The sequence below is a fragment of the Anolis sagrei genome, chromosome Y (assembly GCF_037176765.1).
Source record: "Anolis sagrei isolate rAnoSag1 chromosome Y, rAnoSag1.mat, whole genome shotgun sequence".
NCBI lineage: Eukaryota > Metazoa > Chordata > Lepidosauria > Squamata > Dactyloidae > Anolis > Anolis sagrei.
The window spans coordinates 76,309,973-76,326,722 of NC_090035.1; the positions used below are offsets into that span (position 1 = coordinate 76,309,973).

At 41.1% G+C, this 16,750-nt stretch overlaps 1 protein-coding gene across 1 annotated transcript in view; it reads left to right on the forward strand.

Moving 5' to 3' along the window:
* The window catches only part of LOC137095216 (symplekin-like), a 47,879-nt gene extending 31,474 nt beyond the window's left edge, over positions 1–16,405 (forward strand). The window contains exons 21-27 of the mRNA XM_067461617.1: positions 713–803; positions 2,390–2,491; positions 4,269–4,456; positions 9,079–9,255; positions 11,675–11,815; positions 13,049–13,366; positions 16,042–16,405. Coding sequence (XP_067317718.1) covers positions 713–803; positions 2,390–2,491; positions 4,269–4,456; positions 9,079–9,255; positions 11,675–11,815; positions 13,049–13,366; positions 16,042–16,239 — 1,215 coding nt within the window. The 3' untranslated portion in view covers positions 16,240–16,405. The remainder of the gene's footprint in view (positions 1–712; positions 804–2,389; positions 2,492–4,268; positions 4,457–9,078; positions 9,256–11,674; positions 11,816–13,048; positions 13,367–16,041) is intronic.
* Positions 16,406–16,750: the final 345 nt, after the last annotated feature.

Below are 16,750 nucleotides of genomic sequence, written 5' to 3' on the forward strand. Positions count from 1 at the left end.
AATATGGTAAATAAACAATAATAAATAATGGGAATAAGAACTAAGAGCCTAAACTGCCCTGAGTCGCCTTCGGGCTGAGAAAGGCGGTATATAAATATGGTAAATGAACAATAATAAATAATGGGAATAAGAACTAAGAGTATATAAATATGGTAAGAGTATATAAATATGGTAAGTAAATAATAATAAATAATGGGAATAAGAACTAAGAGCCTAAACCGCCCTGAGTCGCCTTTGGGCTGAGAAAGGCGGTATATAAATATGATAAATAAATAATAATAAATAATAGGGATAAGAACTAAAAAGCCCTGACCATGATGTGTGTGTGTGTGTGTGTGTGTGTGTGTGTATATATATATATATATATATATATATATATATATATAGTTGGCCCTCTGTATCCACGGATTCTCATCTGTGGATTCAACTGCCTTTTGGAGTCAACCATAAGTTGGAAGTGACCCTCAATGAGAATGAGTTTGACACTCTTAGTAAAAGTCTTGGACTTTCTTCCCCTCGAGAAAAGAGAAAAGAATTGTGTTGTGACTTGTCTAATAGCTACTGAGTCCTTCTTCCATTTGATCACTAAGTATCTCCAAATATACTTATATTTTTGTGGAGGTGGCGCAGTGTGCAGGGAGTCTGATGGCAAATGCAATGTGAATTTGTTGCCTATCCTTTTTGAGGCTTTATTCGCCTTTCCTCCTTTCAGAAAGAGGTGATTCAGGCCCTCCCAAAGCTCATCAAGCTGAATCCCATCGTTGTGAAGGAAGTGTTTAATCGCCTGCTGGGAACACAACACGGTAGGGATCCAAGCTGCAAGCAGACCTTGTATTTCTCTAATGGCAATTGTTCAGCTGCTGCTGTGACAAGCTTTTCCCAGGGAAAGAAAAAGGACAGTGAACAGAATGAAACTCATTGTCCGAATAGTAAAAAAAAGCTGTAATGCAACTCATTGTCCCCAAATATTCTGCAGAGATGTAAACTGGTTTGGAAGTCATGGACCAAATGCCATGTTCTTGTCAGACATATTCAAAATTAACTAGGTATTTTAATTACAAAAATGTGAGCCAAGCACTGAAAGGGTTAAATGGATACAATGACTCAGCAAAAGCTGCAGTTCAATATAAGCAAGCGTGCCTGTAGCTTAGTAGCCCTGAGGAAGCCCTCAGTCTTAGACTTCAGTGAGAGAGGCCTCAGTATGAGAAGGCCTCAGACTGAGGTAGCCCTCAGGGTGAGAGGCCTCAGTATGAGAATGTCTCTGTGTTAGTAGACTTTGGGGTGAAAGAGGCGTCAGTCTGAGAGAGAGCCCTCAGTGTGAGAAGGCCTTAGTGGGAGAAAGGCCTCAGTGTGAGGTAGGCCTTAGTGTTAGTAGGCCTCAGTATGAGAAGGTCTTTGTGTTAGTAGGCCTCAGTGTGAGAGAGGTATCAGTCTGAAATAGCCCTCAGTGTGAGAAGGCCTTACTGGGAGAAAGGCCTCAGTGTTAGTAGGCCTCAGTATGAAATGGTCCCTGTGTTAGTAGGCCTCAGTGTGAAAGAGACGTCAGTGTGAGAGAGCCCTCAGTGTTAGAAAGCCTTAGTGGGTGAAAGGCCCCAGTGTGAGGTAGACCTCAGTGATAGTAGGTCTCAGTATGAGAAGGTCTCTGTGTTACTAGGCCTCAGTGTGAGAGAGGCATCAGTATGAAAGAGCCCTCAGTGTGAGAAGGCCTTAGTGGGAGAAAGGCCTCAGTGTGAGGTAGGGCTCAGTGTTAGTAGGCCTCAGTATGAGACAGTCTCTGTGTTAGTAGGTCTCAGTGTGAAAGAGGCGTCAGTCTGAAAGAGCCCTCAGTGTGAGAAGGCCTTAGTGGGAGAAAGGCTTCAGTGTAAGGTAGGGCTCAGTGTTAGTAGGACTCAGTATGAGACTGTCTCTGTGTTAGCAGGCCTCAGTGTGAGAGAGGGGTCAGTCTGAAAGAGCCCTCAGTGTGAGAAGGCCTTAGTGGGAGAAAGGCCTCAGTGTGAGGTAGGCTTCAGTGTTAGTAGACCTCAGTGTGAGAAGGCCTGATGTGAGAAGCTTCAGGGAGAGAAACCCCAGGTTGAAGGCCATTGTGTATGAAGCTTCAGTGCAAAGGCTGCTGTGCGTAAAGCTACTGTGTGAAGCTCCTATATAAGTTTGGTGTGAGAAGAGTCTCTTTGAAAATGAAGCTGTTTATCTGCATGAGAAAGAAGCCGTGTGGAAGTAAAGAAGGAATAAGCTAATAAGCTACTCTGCTGTATATATGTGAGGAGAGTCGTTCCCACTAGCCAACATGCCCACTGACTATGGGATTCTGGTAGCTTCTCTTTTGTTCTTTCTGCTTAATGAATTATTTGTACTGGCCAATGTTGATTCTCTCTTGTCATAATTCGAACAGGTGAAGGCAACTCGGCAGTTTCCCCTTTGAATCCTGGGGAATTGTTGATCGCCCTCCACAACATTGATTCCACCAAGTGTGACATGAAGTCGATCATCAAAGGTATGGCTGCCTCTGTGTGTGTGTGTGTGTGTGTATAGTAACTTGGGTACCTGGCGTTGCCCATGTTTTTGAAAAGGCATTGTTTGTTTTGGGGTGTTAGGTAATATCATTTAGTTAATTAGTAACACTATTTATTAGGAAAAAAGCCAGTTTTCAATTTCATTTTTTTGTAAATGCTCTCATTAGAAAATACATAACGATGTGGGTGAACTACACTTCCCAGAATTGTGAGTCAATCCTTCCCAAACCAGAGCTGTATGCACAACTGGCCATGCTGTGGGTCTGTGTGCCAAGTGTGTTCTAGATCTGACGTTGGCTGGGTTCGGTGCTCTCTGGATGCGGGTGAACTACAACTCTCAAAATCAAGGTCAATTCCCACAAACCCCTGCAATATGTTTATCATTTGTTGGGTTCACAATGCTCTCTGGATGTAGGTGAACTACAAGCCCTATAAATCAAGGTCAATTGCCACCAAACTTGGTCATGGAGGTTCTGTGTGTCAGATGTGGTCCAGGCCCATAGTCGCTGGGGGTCACAGTGCTGTGTCTTGATGCAGGATGAACTACGACTTCCATCCTGTTAAGTCAGTTCCCCAAACCCCTTTTCAGTTGCAGATCAATTCCTCTGCTTGCTCTGAGCCATAAGAAAGGGTAGGAGAAGCAATGGGCGAGGTCATGCAAATTCCACTCCAATGGAGAGAGAAAGGAACCCTAGGATGTAGCTCGCTGTAATCTGCAATGTCCTTAGAGGGAGTGCTTTTTTAAAAAATAAATTTTTATTTGGTATAAAGAAAAATATATAGATATATGTATAGTTTCCAAGTAAAGAGGGGGAACAATTCAATTTTTAAAAAAGTAAGAAACAAGAGTAAAAAAAGAGAAAAAAAGAAGAAGAAAAAGGATTTTGTGACTTTCTTCTAATCCTTCGTGAGTCCAACTTTATAATCTACTTGATCTTCCAGGTTATAACTAATATTCCAAAAAGAGAGAGAGAGAGAGAGAGAGATGGAAAAAGAGAAAAACAAGGCCCGAAGTTTTACCACCCTTGTGTCCAATCTTATTGAATTATTCACGATTGAATTTCTTTATTTCTCTTTTCTATGTATTTCTCCACCTGTAACCAGTCTGTTTGCTTAATCGGGTTTCCCGTGTCCCTCTTTATTAAAAAGGTTAATTTGTCCATGTCTTTAATTTCATTTATTTTTGTTATCCATTGGTCCCTTTCCAGTATTTCCTTCTGTTTCCAAACTTTCGCATATATTATCCTAGCGGCTGTCATTAAATACATAAACAAAACGTCTTCATTCGAGTCTAATTTAATATCCCCATCAATAATTCCTAGTAAATAACATTCAGGGTTTTGGTTTTTTTTTTGGAATTTTGTTTTGAAAAAAAATTGTTAGCATTCTTCATGAATTGATTTCCAATATTTCTGAGCTTCCCTACAAGTCCACCAAAGATGGTAGAAGCTCCCTTCGTGTTCATTACATTTCCAACAATTTTTGGAGGTGTTTTTATACATTTGATTTAATTTTTTTAGTGTAATGTACCACCAGTGGAACATTTTTTTACCAATTTTCTTTTAAATCAGTTGCGTATGTATAGTTTAATTCTTATGGGAACTGTACCCTATTTGTGGAGGTGGGAGTCCTTCCAAATGGACAGCTTCACAACATACACACAAACACATTTTTCACACTTATTATTTGTATTTATTTATTATGTGTATAGAAATTATATATATAAGTAGCTGGTTTTGCCTGTTTCCATGCACACAGCCACCAACCTGTGCTTTGCTGAGCGCAACGTCTACACATCGGAGGTCCTGGCCGTGGTGATGCAACAGCTCATGGAGCAGAGCCCGCTGCCCATGCTCCTCATGCGGACAGTCATCCAATCACTGACCATGTATCCACGCCTGGGCGGCTTCGTCATGAACATCCTCTCCCGCCTCATCTTGAAGCAGGTGAGAAAGGGACTGCAAGGAAGAAGCCTGGGCCTACCTTGTTTCTTACTCCCAGGGTTCCTCCAGCCTTTGTTTGCATCGTAACGTGATCCCATCAGTCTGGGTTGCCAAACTCATTTTTGTCAAGGCCAAATCAGACTTATTATAGTTGCCTTCAAAGAGCTGTTTAATCTGCAAATATGAAGGACCAACTATAATTTTTAGGAGATTTTTAACATTTGTTGTCGAAGGCTTTCCTGGCTTGCTGTGAGTTTTCCAACCTTTATGGCCATGTTCCAGAAGCATTCTCTCCTGACGTTTCACCCATATCTATGGCAGGCATCCTCAGAGGTTCTGAGGTCTGTTGGAAACTAGGCAAATCAGGTTTATGTTGTTCATTCATTCAGTCGTCTCCGACTCTTCGTGACCTCATGGACCAGCCTACGCCAGAGCTCCCTGTCGGCCGTTACCACCCCCAGCTCCCTCAAGGTCAGTCCAGTCACTTCAAGGATGCCATCCATCCATCTTGCCCTTGGTCGGCCCCTCTTCCTTTTGCCTTCCACTTTCCCCAGCATAATTGTCTTCTCTAGGCTTTCCTGTCTCCTCATGATGTGGCCAAAGGACTTCAACTTTGTCTCTAGTATCTTTCCCTCCAGTGAGCAGTCGGGCTTTATTTCCTGGAGGATGGACTGGTTGGATCTTCTCGCAGTCCAAGGCACTCTCAGCACTTTCCTCCAACACCACAGCTCAAAAGCATCGATCTTCCTTCGCTCAGCCTTCCCTAAGGTCCAGCTCTCACATCCGTAGGTTACTACAGGGAATACCATGGCTTTGACTAGGCGGATCTTTGTTGCCAGTCTGATGTCTCTACTCTTCACTATTTTATCGAGACTGGACATTGCTCTCCTCCCAAGAAGTAAGCGTCTTCTGATTTCCTGGCTACAGTCTGCATCTGCAGTAATCTTTGCACCTAGAAATACAAAGTCTGTCACGGCCTCCACGGTTTCTCCCTCTATTTTCCAGTTGTCAATCATTCTTGTTGCCATAATCTTGGTTTTTTTGAGGTTTAGCTGCAACCCGGCTTTTGCGCTTTCTTCTTTCACCTTGATTAGAAGGCTCCTCAGCTCCTCCTCGCTTTCGGCCATCAGAGTGGTGTCATCTGCATATCTGAGGTTGTTAATGTTTCTTCCAGCAATTTTCACCCCAGCTTTGCATTCATCCAGCCCCGCACATCGCATGATGTGTTCTGCATACAAGTTAAAAAGGTTGGGTGAGAGTATGCAGCCTTGCCGTACGCCTTTCCCAATCTTGAACCAGTCTGTTGTTCCGTGGTCAGTTCTGACTGTTGCGACTTGGTCCTTGTACAGATTCCTCAGGAGAGAGACAAGGTGGCTTGGTATGCCCATCCCGCCAAGAACTTGCCACAATTTATTATGATCCACACAGTCAAAGGCTTTAGAATAGTCAATGAAGCAGAAGTAGATGTTTTTCTGAAACTCCCTGCCTTTCTCCATTATCCAGCGGATATTGGCAATCTGGTCTCTCGTTCCTCTGCCTTTTCTAAACCCAGCTTGAACATCTGGCAACTCTCGCTCCATGTATTGCTGGAGTCTTCCTTGCAGGATCTTGAGCATTACCTTACTGGCATGAGAAATAAGGGCCACTGTGCGGAAGTTTGAGCAGTCTTTCGCATTTCCCTTTTTTGGTATGGGGATATAAGTTGATTTTTTCCAGTCTGATGGCCATTCTTGTGTTTTCCATATTTGCTGGCCAATGGCATGCATCACCTTGACAGCATCATCTTTTAAGATTTTAAACAGTTCAGCTGGGATCCCGTCGTCTCCTGCTGCCTTGTTGTTAGCAATGCTTCTTAAGGCCCATTCAACCTCACTCCTCAGGATGTCTGGTTCTAATCAGGTTTATATATCTGTGGAATGATGTCCAGGGTGGAAGAAAGAACTCTTGTCTGTCTGTCCATGTTCCAGAAGCATTCTCTCCTGACGTTTCACCCACATCTATGGCAGGCATCCTCAGAAGTTGTGAGGCCTGTTGGAAACTAGACAAGGGAGACTTATGTATCTGTTGAAGGCCCACAATGGGAGAAAGAGCTTTTGTCTGTTGGAGGCAAGTGTGAATGTTGCATTTAATCACATTGATTAGCATTGCAAAGCATTTCAACTTCAAGGTCTGACTGATTCCTGCCTGGGGGAATCCTTTGTTGGGAGTTGTTAGCTGGCCCTGATTGTTTCCTGTCTGGAATTCTCCTGTTTTCAGAATGTTGTTCTTTATTTACTGTCCTGATTTTTTAAAATTATTTTATAAGATTTTATAAGTAGAATATAACTGTCACCATTATATTACAGAAGTACACTGGTCATTATATGTTTTTAATAGTTTTTTTAATATTGTTTTTATATTGTTACGGTGAATATTTTTAATTGTATTTTTATGAATGTATGGCATGGAATTGTTGCCAATCTGCAACCTGCCTTGAATCGCCTTAGGGCTGAGAAAGGCAGACTATAAATACAGTTAATAAATAAAAATAAAGAAACATTAAAGAAACGTAATTAACCAATACAATTTTCAGAAGGAGTCTGAAAACCTGGTTATTCCAGTGTGCCTTCAGTGATTGAATGTAAGGCACTCCCTGACCAAACTTCACATAAAATGGCCTCAGAAGCATTTTATTTTATGGTTCATGCAATTAAATCCTTCCTCGTCCCCGGATCCCCCTCTCTGACAATTTTATATTGCCCTATCTCCCAGTGTTTTAAAATTTTATCTCTGAATTGGCCCTGCCCAGTGTAATCTTTTATGTTTTAATATTTGATTTTATATTGCTGTGTTGTTTATTGTATTGGTTTTGCATTTTATGTATTTTATTTGTTATATTGTGTTTATTGTACTGATGGGCGTGGCCTCATGTAAGCCACCCCGAGTCCCCCTGGGGGAGATGGAGTGGGGTATAAATAAATTATTATTATTATTATTACTATTATTATTATTATTATTATTATTATTACAAGTAAAAGAGATTACACACTCTTCTGATATAGCACAATTTCTACTCCTTTCTAATTCCATTCTAGTCTCCTTTAGCTGTTACCCAATTTGGTTCCCCAGATGTTCTTGAATGACAACTCCCATCACTTTTTATTATCTGGGGATAATGGGAATTGCAACCCCAGTGCACTGTGGCTCTGAGGTTGGGGAAAGGTTAAAGGGGATTTTAAAGTCAGACATCATATTCATTAACCTTGTATCAAAGTTCAGAACCCACTACCCTGACTCAGCTTTCCAGATGGTACTGCATCACAACTCCCATTGGCTCTAGTCCTAGGGGTTCAATTAGTGGACAGCAGCAACTGGAAAGAAAATTTAGGACATCTGCAACATTAGATTTACCCTGACTTGGTTTTAATTGGTATGTTTAATGTATTATTTATTGTTAAATGAACTTGTTTAATAAATTTGTATAATGTAAAATTGCTGGAAGAAACATTAACAACCTCAGATATGCAGATGACACCACTCTGATGGCCGAAAGCGAGGAGGAGCTGAGGAGCCTTCTAATCAAGGTGAAAGAAGAAAGCGCAAAAGCCGGGTTGCAGCTAAACATCAAAAAAACCAAGATTATGGCAACAAGAATGATTGACAACTGGAAAATAGAGGGAGAAAATGTGGAGGCCATGACAGACTTTGTATTTCTAGGCGCAAAGATAACTGCAGATGCAGACTGTGGCCAGGAAATCAGAAGACGCTTACTTCTTGGGAGGAGAGCAAGGTCCAGTCTCAATAAAATAGTAAAGAGTAGAGACATCAGACTGGCAACAAAGATCCGCCTAGTCAAAGCCATGGTATTCCCTGTAGTCACCTACGGATGTGAGAGCTGGACCTTAGGGAAGGCTGAGCGAAGGAAGATCAATGCTTTTGAGCTGTGGTGTTGAAGGAAAGTGCTGAGAGTGCCTTGGACTGCGAGAAGATCCAACCAGTCCATCCTCCAGGAAATAAAGCCCGACTGCTCACTGGAGGGAAGGAGACTAGAGACAAAGTTGAAGTCCTTTGGCCACATCATGAGGAGACAGCCAAGCCTAGAGAAGACAATTATGCTGGGGAAAGTGGAAGGCAAAAGGAAGAGGGGCCGACCAAGGGCAAGATGGATGGATGGCATCCTTGAAGTGACTGGACTGACCTTGAAGGAGCTGGGGGTGGTGATGGCCGACAGGGAGCTCTGGCGCGGGCTGGTCCATGAGGTCACGAGGAGCCGGAGACGACTGAACGAATGAACAACAACAACATAATGTATTTTAATTATTTTTACTGTTTTAACTGTAATCGTTGTTGTTTATATGCTGATAGCATCACATGATGCATGTGTGAGGCCGCCCTGAGTCCCCCTTTTGGGGGGAGAAGGACCGGGTAGAAATGCATGAAATAAAATAAATAAAAATGTCTAATGATGATGAATATAGGCATTTTGATCCAACATCTGGAGGGCGACATAAAAGGACACGGCGGACTGGATTCGGCCCGCTGGCCTTGAGTTTGGCACATGTGCTCTAGGCCACTCTTATGTCTCAGGGGGACAAAATACAGAGGAGATTCTTCCTGCTGATACTAACACTCTGCTTCCTCCCCAGGTGTGGAAGTATCCCAAGGTCTGGGAGGGCTTCATCAAGTGCTGCCAGCGCACTAAGCCCCAGTCCTTCCAGGTCATCCTCCAGTTGCCTCCACAGCAGCTCAGCGCCGTCTTTGAGAAGTGCCCAGAGTTGCGAGAGCCGTTGCTGGCCCATGTCCGCTCCTTCACTCCGCATCAGGTAATGCTGCTTAAAATGGAGCTGGGAAAAGAGTGAACAGGGAGGAAATTAATGGTAGTGGTTGCAGTCTAGGTCTGAAACACCTTTTCACCCAGTACCACACCAGAGTCCAGTGCTGGTTTTGACCTATAAAGCTCTAAATGGTTCTGGTCCAGCTTACTTGTCTGAACGCATCTGCCTTTACGTTCCACTTTGTAACTTAAGATCATCTGTGGAGGTCCTGCTCTCGCTCCCACCAACATCACAATGCAGCTGGTGGAGATGAGAGACAGGGCCTTCTCGGTGGTGGCCCCCCGCCTGTGGAACACACTTCCGAGTGAGATACGATCAATCCCATCCCTCGTGGCTATGGGACTAGGCTTTCGATCAGCAGACATAAATTAGTACTTTAGTGGAAATGGATTGGAAAGGCGATTTACACGAGGATACGATTCTATTTGGTAACACCACATGTTTTTATATCGTTTAATTAATGGCTTATATAGATTATGTATTTTATGTATTTTAATGGTTTGATGGTTTGTTTAATGGTTATTGTATTAATTGTTCATGCAACGGCATCGAATTGCTGCCTATGTAAGCCGTCCTGAGTCCCCCTTTCAGGGTAGAGAAGAGACGGGATATAAATACCAGAAATAAGAAATAAATAAATATTATCTAGAAAGGTTTATTAAGGAAAGCAGGTACAAAGAGAAAAAGGGGCATTTCCAAAAGGGTCGGTAGAATAGAAAATACAAAATAAAAGCAATCCAAAAATAGAAAATACAAATTAGCAGTAATCCAAAAAATGGCAAAGTACATAAAGTCAAGGGAAACTACTTAGTAATTGTCTACGCCAGAAATTGGAGAAGTAAAGAAATACTCTCGGTCGACCAATAGTTAAAAAGAACTGAAATAATGAACATGGATAGAGTGACGTATTTAACAACAACAAATCAAGGCAGACTAAGAATCCAAACAGACTGGGAACTGGTTAAGGACTATTTGAGAAAATAATAACTTTAAAAAAGGGACTATAATAAACAGGAACGTAGTTGCTCTTCAAATGTTGTGATGGAGAAAGGGGATGTAAGAAACAAACAATGCTATCAAAGTGATAAAAATATAATATAGTGTAATATAATATATTGTATATACATATAATATTGATAATATTATTTATCTATTTATTTATTTATTTATTTATTTAACTTGTATACCGCTACTCCCAATTTGGCTCGGAGCGGTTTACAGAAGCAGATTAAAACAATACAATTAGCTTTAAAAATAACAATAACAAAACAATAGACTATAGGCATAGTCTATTGTTCACCCGTCAAAAGCTTGCCGGAAAAGAAAAGTTTTACAGGCTTTATTACATTATAATGTAATACAATATAATACTACTAAGAATAATATATTATAATTATATATTTTATATTAAATGTAATATTACTAATAATATTACAGTATAATGTTATAGTACAGTGTAATATATAATATTAATATTGTGCTACGGTAATAATATAATATATTGTATTTCCTTTTTACTTGTAAGCCGCTCTGAAGGGCAACATATAAATATCGTAAATAAAATAATAATAATAATAATAAAAAATAAATAAATAAATAAATAAATAACACCAGAAGGATTACACATCACTATAAAGTAGATGGAAGTCAACAAGCTCTTTTTATTTTTTTATTTTTTGTATTTTTGGGTTTATTCGATTTTTTTTCTAATTAATGCCTTTCTGCAACACTTTTACACTTTTTTTCTCTCTTTTCTTTTTTTTTCTTCTTCTCTTTCTTTCTTACACCTCTACTACACCACTACTATTAAAATGTCAATAAAAAATATTGAAAAAAGTCAAGGAAAACAGAATCCACAGCAGTTATTCATACATGAATCCATAAACTAGAAAACAGGATCTTCTTCCACGGCAAACCCATACAGGAACAAAGATATGAGCCAGAATAGCATACTTGAATCATGAACTTGAGAGCACAGACAGGAAAATAATCCTTTAGCAAGGTTGTCTCCTCTGAGAGGCTTGAAGCCAAACTACATAACTTAAGCCAGTCCCGGCACCCATGACATCATATCTCACACACCTGGACTTCAAAGTCTTCTCATGGATTCTGCGAGAATATCTAGTTAGTTTGTTCTAATCTACAGGACAGGGTGAGCTGCTGTTGTTAGCCCCAGCTTCTGCCAACCAAATGGTGAGAAGGTAATGGCGCTTTATGCAGTCATGCTGGCCACATGACCTTAGAGGCATCTACGGACAATGCCGGCTCTTCAGCTTAGAAATGGAAATGATCTCCACCCCCCAGAGTTGGACCTGACTAGGCAAAATGTCAAAGGGAAACCTTTACTTTTCATTATTAATCTGATTAATTACTCTCTTTTCACATCTCTGCTCCCCTTGCCTTTCAGCAAGCCCATGTCCCCAATTCCACCATGGCTATCCTGGAAGCGAGCAACAAGCAAGAGGCCGAAGGAAAAGACTTGCAGGCGACCGAGGAAGTGCGGGGCCCTGCGCCCCCCAAGAACAAGGGGATCAAAAGGGAAAGAGAGGTGAGAGCGTCGACAGGAGGCTGGTTCATAACACTGAACACAAATAAGGCTTTTGCTGAGCAGCTGCAACCTGCATAATGATATTTTGGGTTTGGGAGTGTTGGGAAACAGAAAGGAGACAAGGAGAGAATATCCAGGTTAGGAGGTGATAATATTAAGGGACAAGCATTCTGTAGTGTTTATTTCAGGCATGGTCAAACTTTGGCCCTCCAGGTGTTTTGGACTTCAACTCCCACAATTCCTAACAGCCGGTAGGCTGTTAGGAATTGTGGGAGTTAAAGTCCAAAACACCTGGAGGGCCAAAGTTTGCCCATGCCTGGTTTATTCAAACAAAGAAACCAGAAACAATACGTTTCCTGTATTGTCAAAGGCTTTCGTGGCCGGAATCACTGGGTTGTTGTATATGGCCATATGGCCATGTTCTAGAAGCATTCTCTCCTGACATTTCGCCTGCATCTATGGCACGCATCTTCAGAAGCTGTGAGGTCACAACCTCTGAGACCTCTGAGGATGCTTGCCATAAATGCTGGCAAAATGTCAGGAAAGAATGCTTCTATAACATGGCCGTATAGCCCGAAAAACCTACAACAACCCAATATATTGTCGAAAGCTTTCATGGCTGGACTCAATGGGCTGTTGTAGGTTTTTCAGGCTATATGGCCATGTTCTAGAAGCATTCTCTCCTGACATTTCATCTGCATCTATGGCACGCATCCTCAGAAGTTGTGAGGTCACAACCTCTGAGACCTCTGAGGATGCTTGCCATAAATACAGGCAAAATGTCAGGAGAGAATGCTTCTAGAACATAGCCATATAGCCCAAAAAACGTACAGCAACCCAATATATTGTCGAAGGCTTTCATGGCCGGAATCAATGGGCTGTTGTAGGTTTTTCGGGCTATATGGCCATGTTCTAGAAGCATTCTCTCCTGACATTTCACTTGCATCTATGGCACACATCCTCAGAAGTTGTGAGTTCACAACCTCTGAGACCTCTGAGGATGCTTGCCATAGATGCAGGCGAAACGTCAGGAAAGAATGCTTCTAGAACATGGCCGTATAGCCCAAAAAACCTACAACAACCCAATACTTTTCCTGTAGCTGTAAAAGAAATGGAAGCCCAGTAATGAAGCCATTAAACCTCTATTTAGCTGATATTTTGGAAGAAAAGGAAGAAGGGAAGGGTTCTGTGTATGTGTGTGTGTGTGTTGATGAGCTTCCATTTCCATCACAGGAAGAAGCTGAGCCCCAGCCGCTTCTTCCTCGGGTGTCCCAGGACATGATCGCCCTCCGCTTGGCACAGGAAAAGGCCCTCAAGCGCCAACTGGAAGAAGAGCAGAAGCTGAAGCTCAAGCAGCAAAATCAGCAGCAACCACCCCGTGCCACGGCCCCATCGGCCCCCCCTCCGTCAGAGGAGTCTGTGGACCTGCATGAGGACGTGCCCGAGGCGGAAAATCCCACCATCTTCATCAGCATGCCGGAGGAGGAGGAGAGCCTTGGTGGAGAAAACTCCCTGCTGGATTCCAGTCTGGAGGGACCCTGGCCCAATAAGGTACCTTTGCCTTCCAACCTGCTGGCATTTTTGGTAGTCTTAAGTGGTCCCAAAAGATCTGAGGAGCCAATGATACTTGGAATGATACTATCCAATGATACTTTGAATGATACTCTAAGATCATCTGGGAAGGCCCTGCTCTCAGTCCCACCTTTGTCTCAAGTACGTTTGGCTGGGACGAGAGACAGGGCCTTCTCAGTGGTAGCCCCTCGGCTATGTAACACTCTCCCTAGGGAGATTAGATCTGCTCCCTCCCTCTTAACGTTTCGGAAGAACGTTAAAACATGGCTGTTCGAGCAAGCATTTACCAATGCAAAGTAGCTAATATAGGAAATCAAACGATTTGACAATGGAACTGGACAATGCTTGATAATAATAAGACGGTAATGATGTTGTTTTTATTGCTTTTGTGGTGTTTTATATTGTTTAATGTTTTAATCTGTATTATGTTTTTATATGTACTGATTTGTTGGAAACCGCCTTGAGTCGCCAATTGGCTGAGAAAGGTGGTATACAAATACAGTAAATACATAAATACTTCAAGTCAGCCATAGAATAATTTAATTGCAATTATTTATTACATTTATAATCCCGCTTTGCCTTCCATAAACTCAAACCACTCTACGTAGCTTTTCTGTGGTACGAGAGCAGCCACATTCAGATTGGGACAAAAAAAATTAAAAAATGTAAAAATTAAACATAAATAGATTTATATAAAAGTCAAAATATGTATATATTTGTCCGTTTGTACAATAAAGACTGTTGCAAATTGACAGTCCAGTGGTCCTTTGTGATGTCACGGAATTGGCAGTTGCTAGGTGAAGGATTGGCTGTTGCTAGGTGAAGTGGTCCCTGTGATGTCACTAGAAAAGAAAGGTGACATGTGTATGAGGGGAAGGGAGGGTGGAAAGGGATACCAAACGAGCCATGTTGCCATAGACCTACCCAGTCTTTAAGCATGAATTTTAAATGCATGTCCTTTGTATAATCCTTGTTTTGTGCATTTTAATATTTTATAGTGATACATTTTAGTGTGTATTTTATAGAGGTATGTTTTAATATGTGTATCTGTGGTACTTTTGCAGTGTTTATGTATTTTAATTGTTCTGTAACCTGCCTCAAGCCATGAGGAGAGGCGGGTAAGAAATAAAATAATAATAATAATAATAATAATAATGATAATAATAATAATAATAATTATTATTATTATTATAGACACTTTGTGAGGTAGGCCGTATTAGAGCTGGAGAAGGCAAAAAGGGGAGTAGAAGGAAAGAAGGAAGAAAAGGAGAAAAAGAAAAAAGAAAAGGAGTAGGGAAGGAAAGTAAAATGAAATAAATAATAATAAATATTATAATATAATAATTTATTTATCGTGTCAGGGCAACCAGACCATTGTATTACATTTCTAACAGAACAAAACAAACAAACAGATAAAAAAATCACAAAGTTTGCAAACTTGGTAGTTGATTAAATGTCCTTTGACCGGTACCTGGCCACTTGGAGTGCCTCTGGTGTTGCTGCAAAAAGGTCCTCCCTTGTGCATGTGGCAGGGCTCAGGTTGCATTGCAGCAGGTGGTCAGTGGTTTGCTCTTCTCCACACTCGCATGTCGTGGATTCCACTTTGTGGCCCCACTTCTTAAGATTGGCTCTGCATCTCGTGGTGCCAGAGTGCAATCATAATATAATAATGATTATAATAATAATAATAAATAAAGCAGCACACTAAAGACCTTGGCCTGCACTTAAACACAATCAGTGCTGACAAGATTACCATCTGCCAGCTGCAGAAGGCCACCTTACTGGGATCTGCACATATTATTTGGCGATACATCACACAGTCGTAGACACTTGAGAAGTCTCCAACGTGTGATCCAATACAACAGCCAGCAGAGTGTCTGCTGTGGACTCATCTTGTGTTTCAAATAATAATAATAATAATAATTATTATTATTATTATTATTATTATTTTATTTCTTACCTGCCTCTCCTCTAGGCTTGAGGCGAGTCACACCACAATACACCACAATGCACACCACAATACACAAACATTGCAAAAATTCTAAAAACATATGTATTGAAATGTAGTTCTACAAAGGATACATATTAAAACATATTTCTATAAAATACACATAAAATACAGGAGGGAAAAGAAAGCAAAAGAATGGAAGGAAAGAAAGAAAAGAAAAGAAAGGGGGAAGGAAAGCAAAATTATTTTATTATTTATTTACTATGCTTCTATACCGCCATTCTCAGCCCGAGGGCAACTCATGGCAGTTTACAAAACAGCACAATTCAATGCCCACAACAGTACAAAAATAATTTAAACATTAAAAACATTTAACACAGGTAAAAAGAAGAATGAAAACGGGGGGCACCTGCCCCTCCAACACTCAGGCAACACAAGAAATAATACACTAGTACATAATAAAGGCTATTTGGCAGAACAAACTGGGGTAGGACAACTATGAAAGTCATGACGCTGTTATTCCTCTTTCTGCAAGAGTGGGTGTGTGTTCATTATTGTCCAAAGACATTTCTCCAAATGTATCTAATGAGGATAATCAGATTCAGCTCAAATAATAAATACAAATAAACACAAGCTGCTTCGAAAGGTCTGGGCTTTTATTTTTCACAGATCAGTGTATTATGATGGTTTTTGTGTCTTTTCGCAGGAGGTGCCAAGCAAGGAAGGGGGAGCCAGCAGCAGTTCAGATGAAGGATCATCAGGCAAACCGCCCACAGCAAACCAACCCTCTCCTTCTCCCGAGGAGCCTGAAATGGAGACCCAAGTGGCCGAAGCAAAGTCTCCCAGCCCAGCGAAGGAAGAACCCAAGCCCAGCCCAGAAGAAGAGAAAGCAATGGAGAGCTGATAATTAAGAAAAAAAACCCCACAACTAACCCTAGAGAAAATATGGAGCAGAAAAGAGAGACTCTTGAAGATGCAGAGAATGGGGTTCAGCCTGTTAGGAAAGGAGTCCCAAAACAGAAATGGAAAAGATATAAATTTCTAGACAAATAAAAGAATTTCAGAACCTATATTATCTGAAGTTTGATTCCAGGATCTGCCCACTCCATGGAAACAAGAACAACAATAATTTTATTTCTTACTTGCATCTCCTCGTGGCTAAAGATGGGTTACAGCAGAATTAAAACACATAAACATTGTACAAATCTATATAAATAAAAATGTAATGTTCGTTTGTGGTATTCACAGAACTCAAAAACCACTGGATGAATTGACACCAAATTTGGACACAAGACACCTAACAACCCAATGTATGTCCTTCACTCAAAAAATTGATTTTGTCATTTGGGAGTTGTAGTTGCTGGGATTTATAGGACACCTACAATCAAAGAGCATTCTGAACCCCATCAACGATA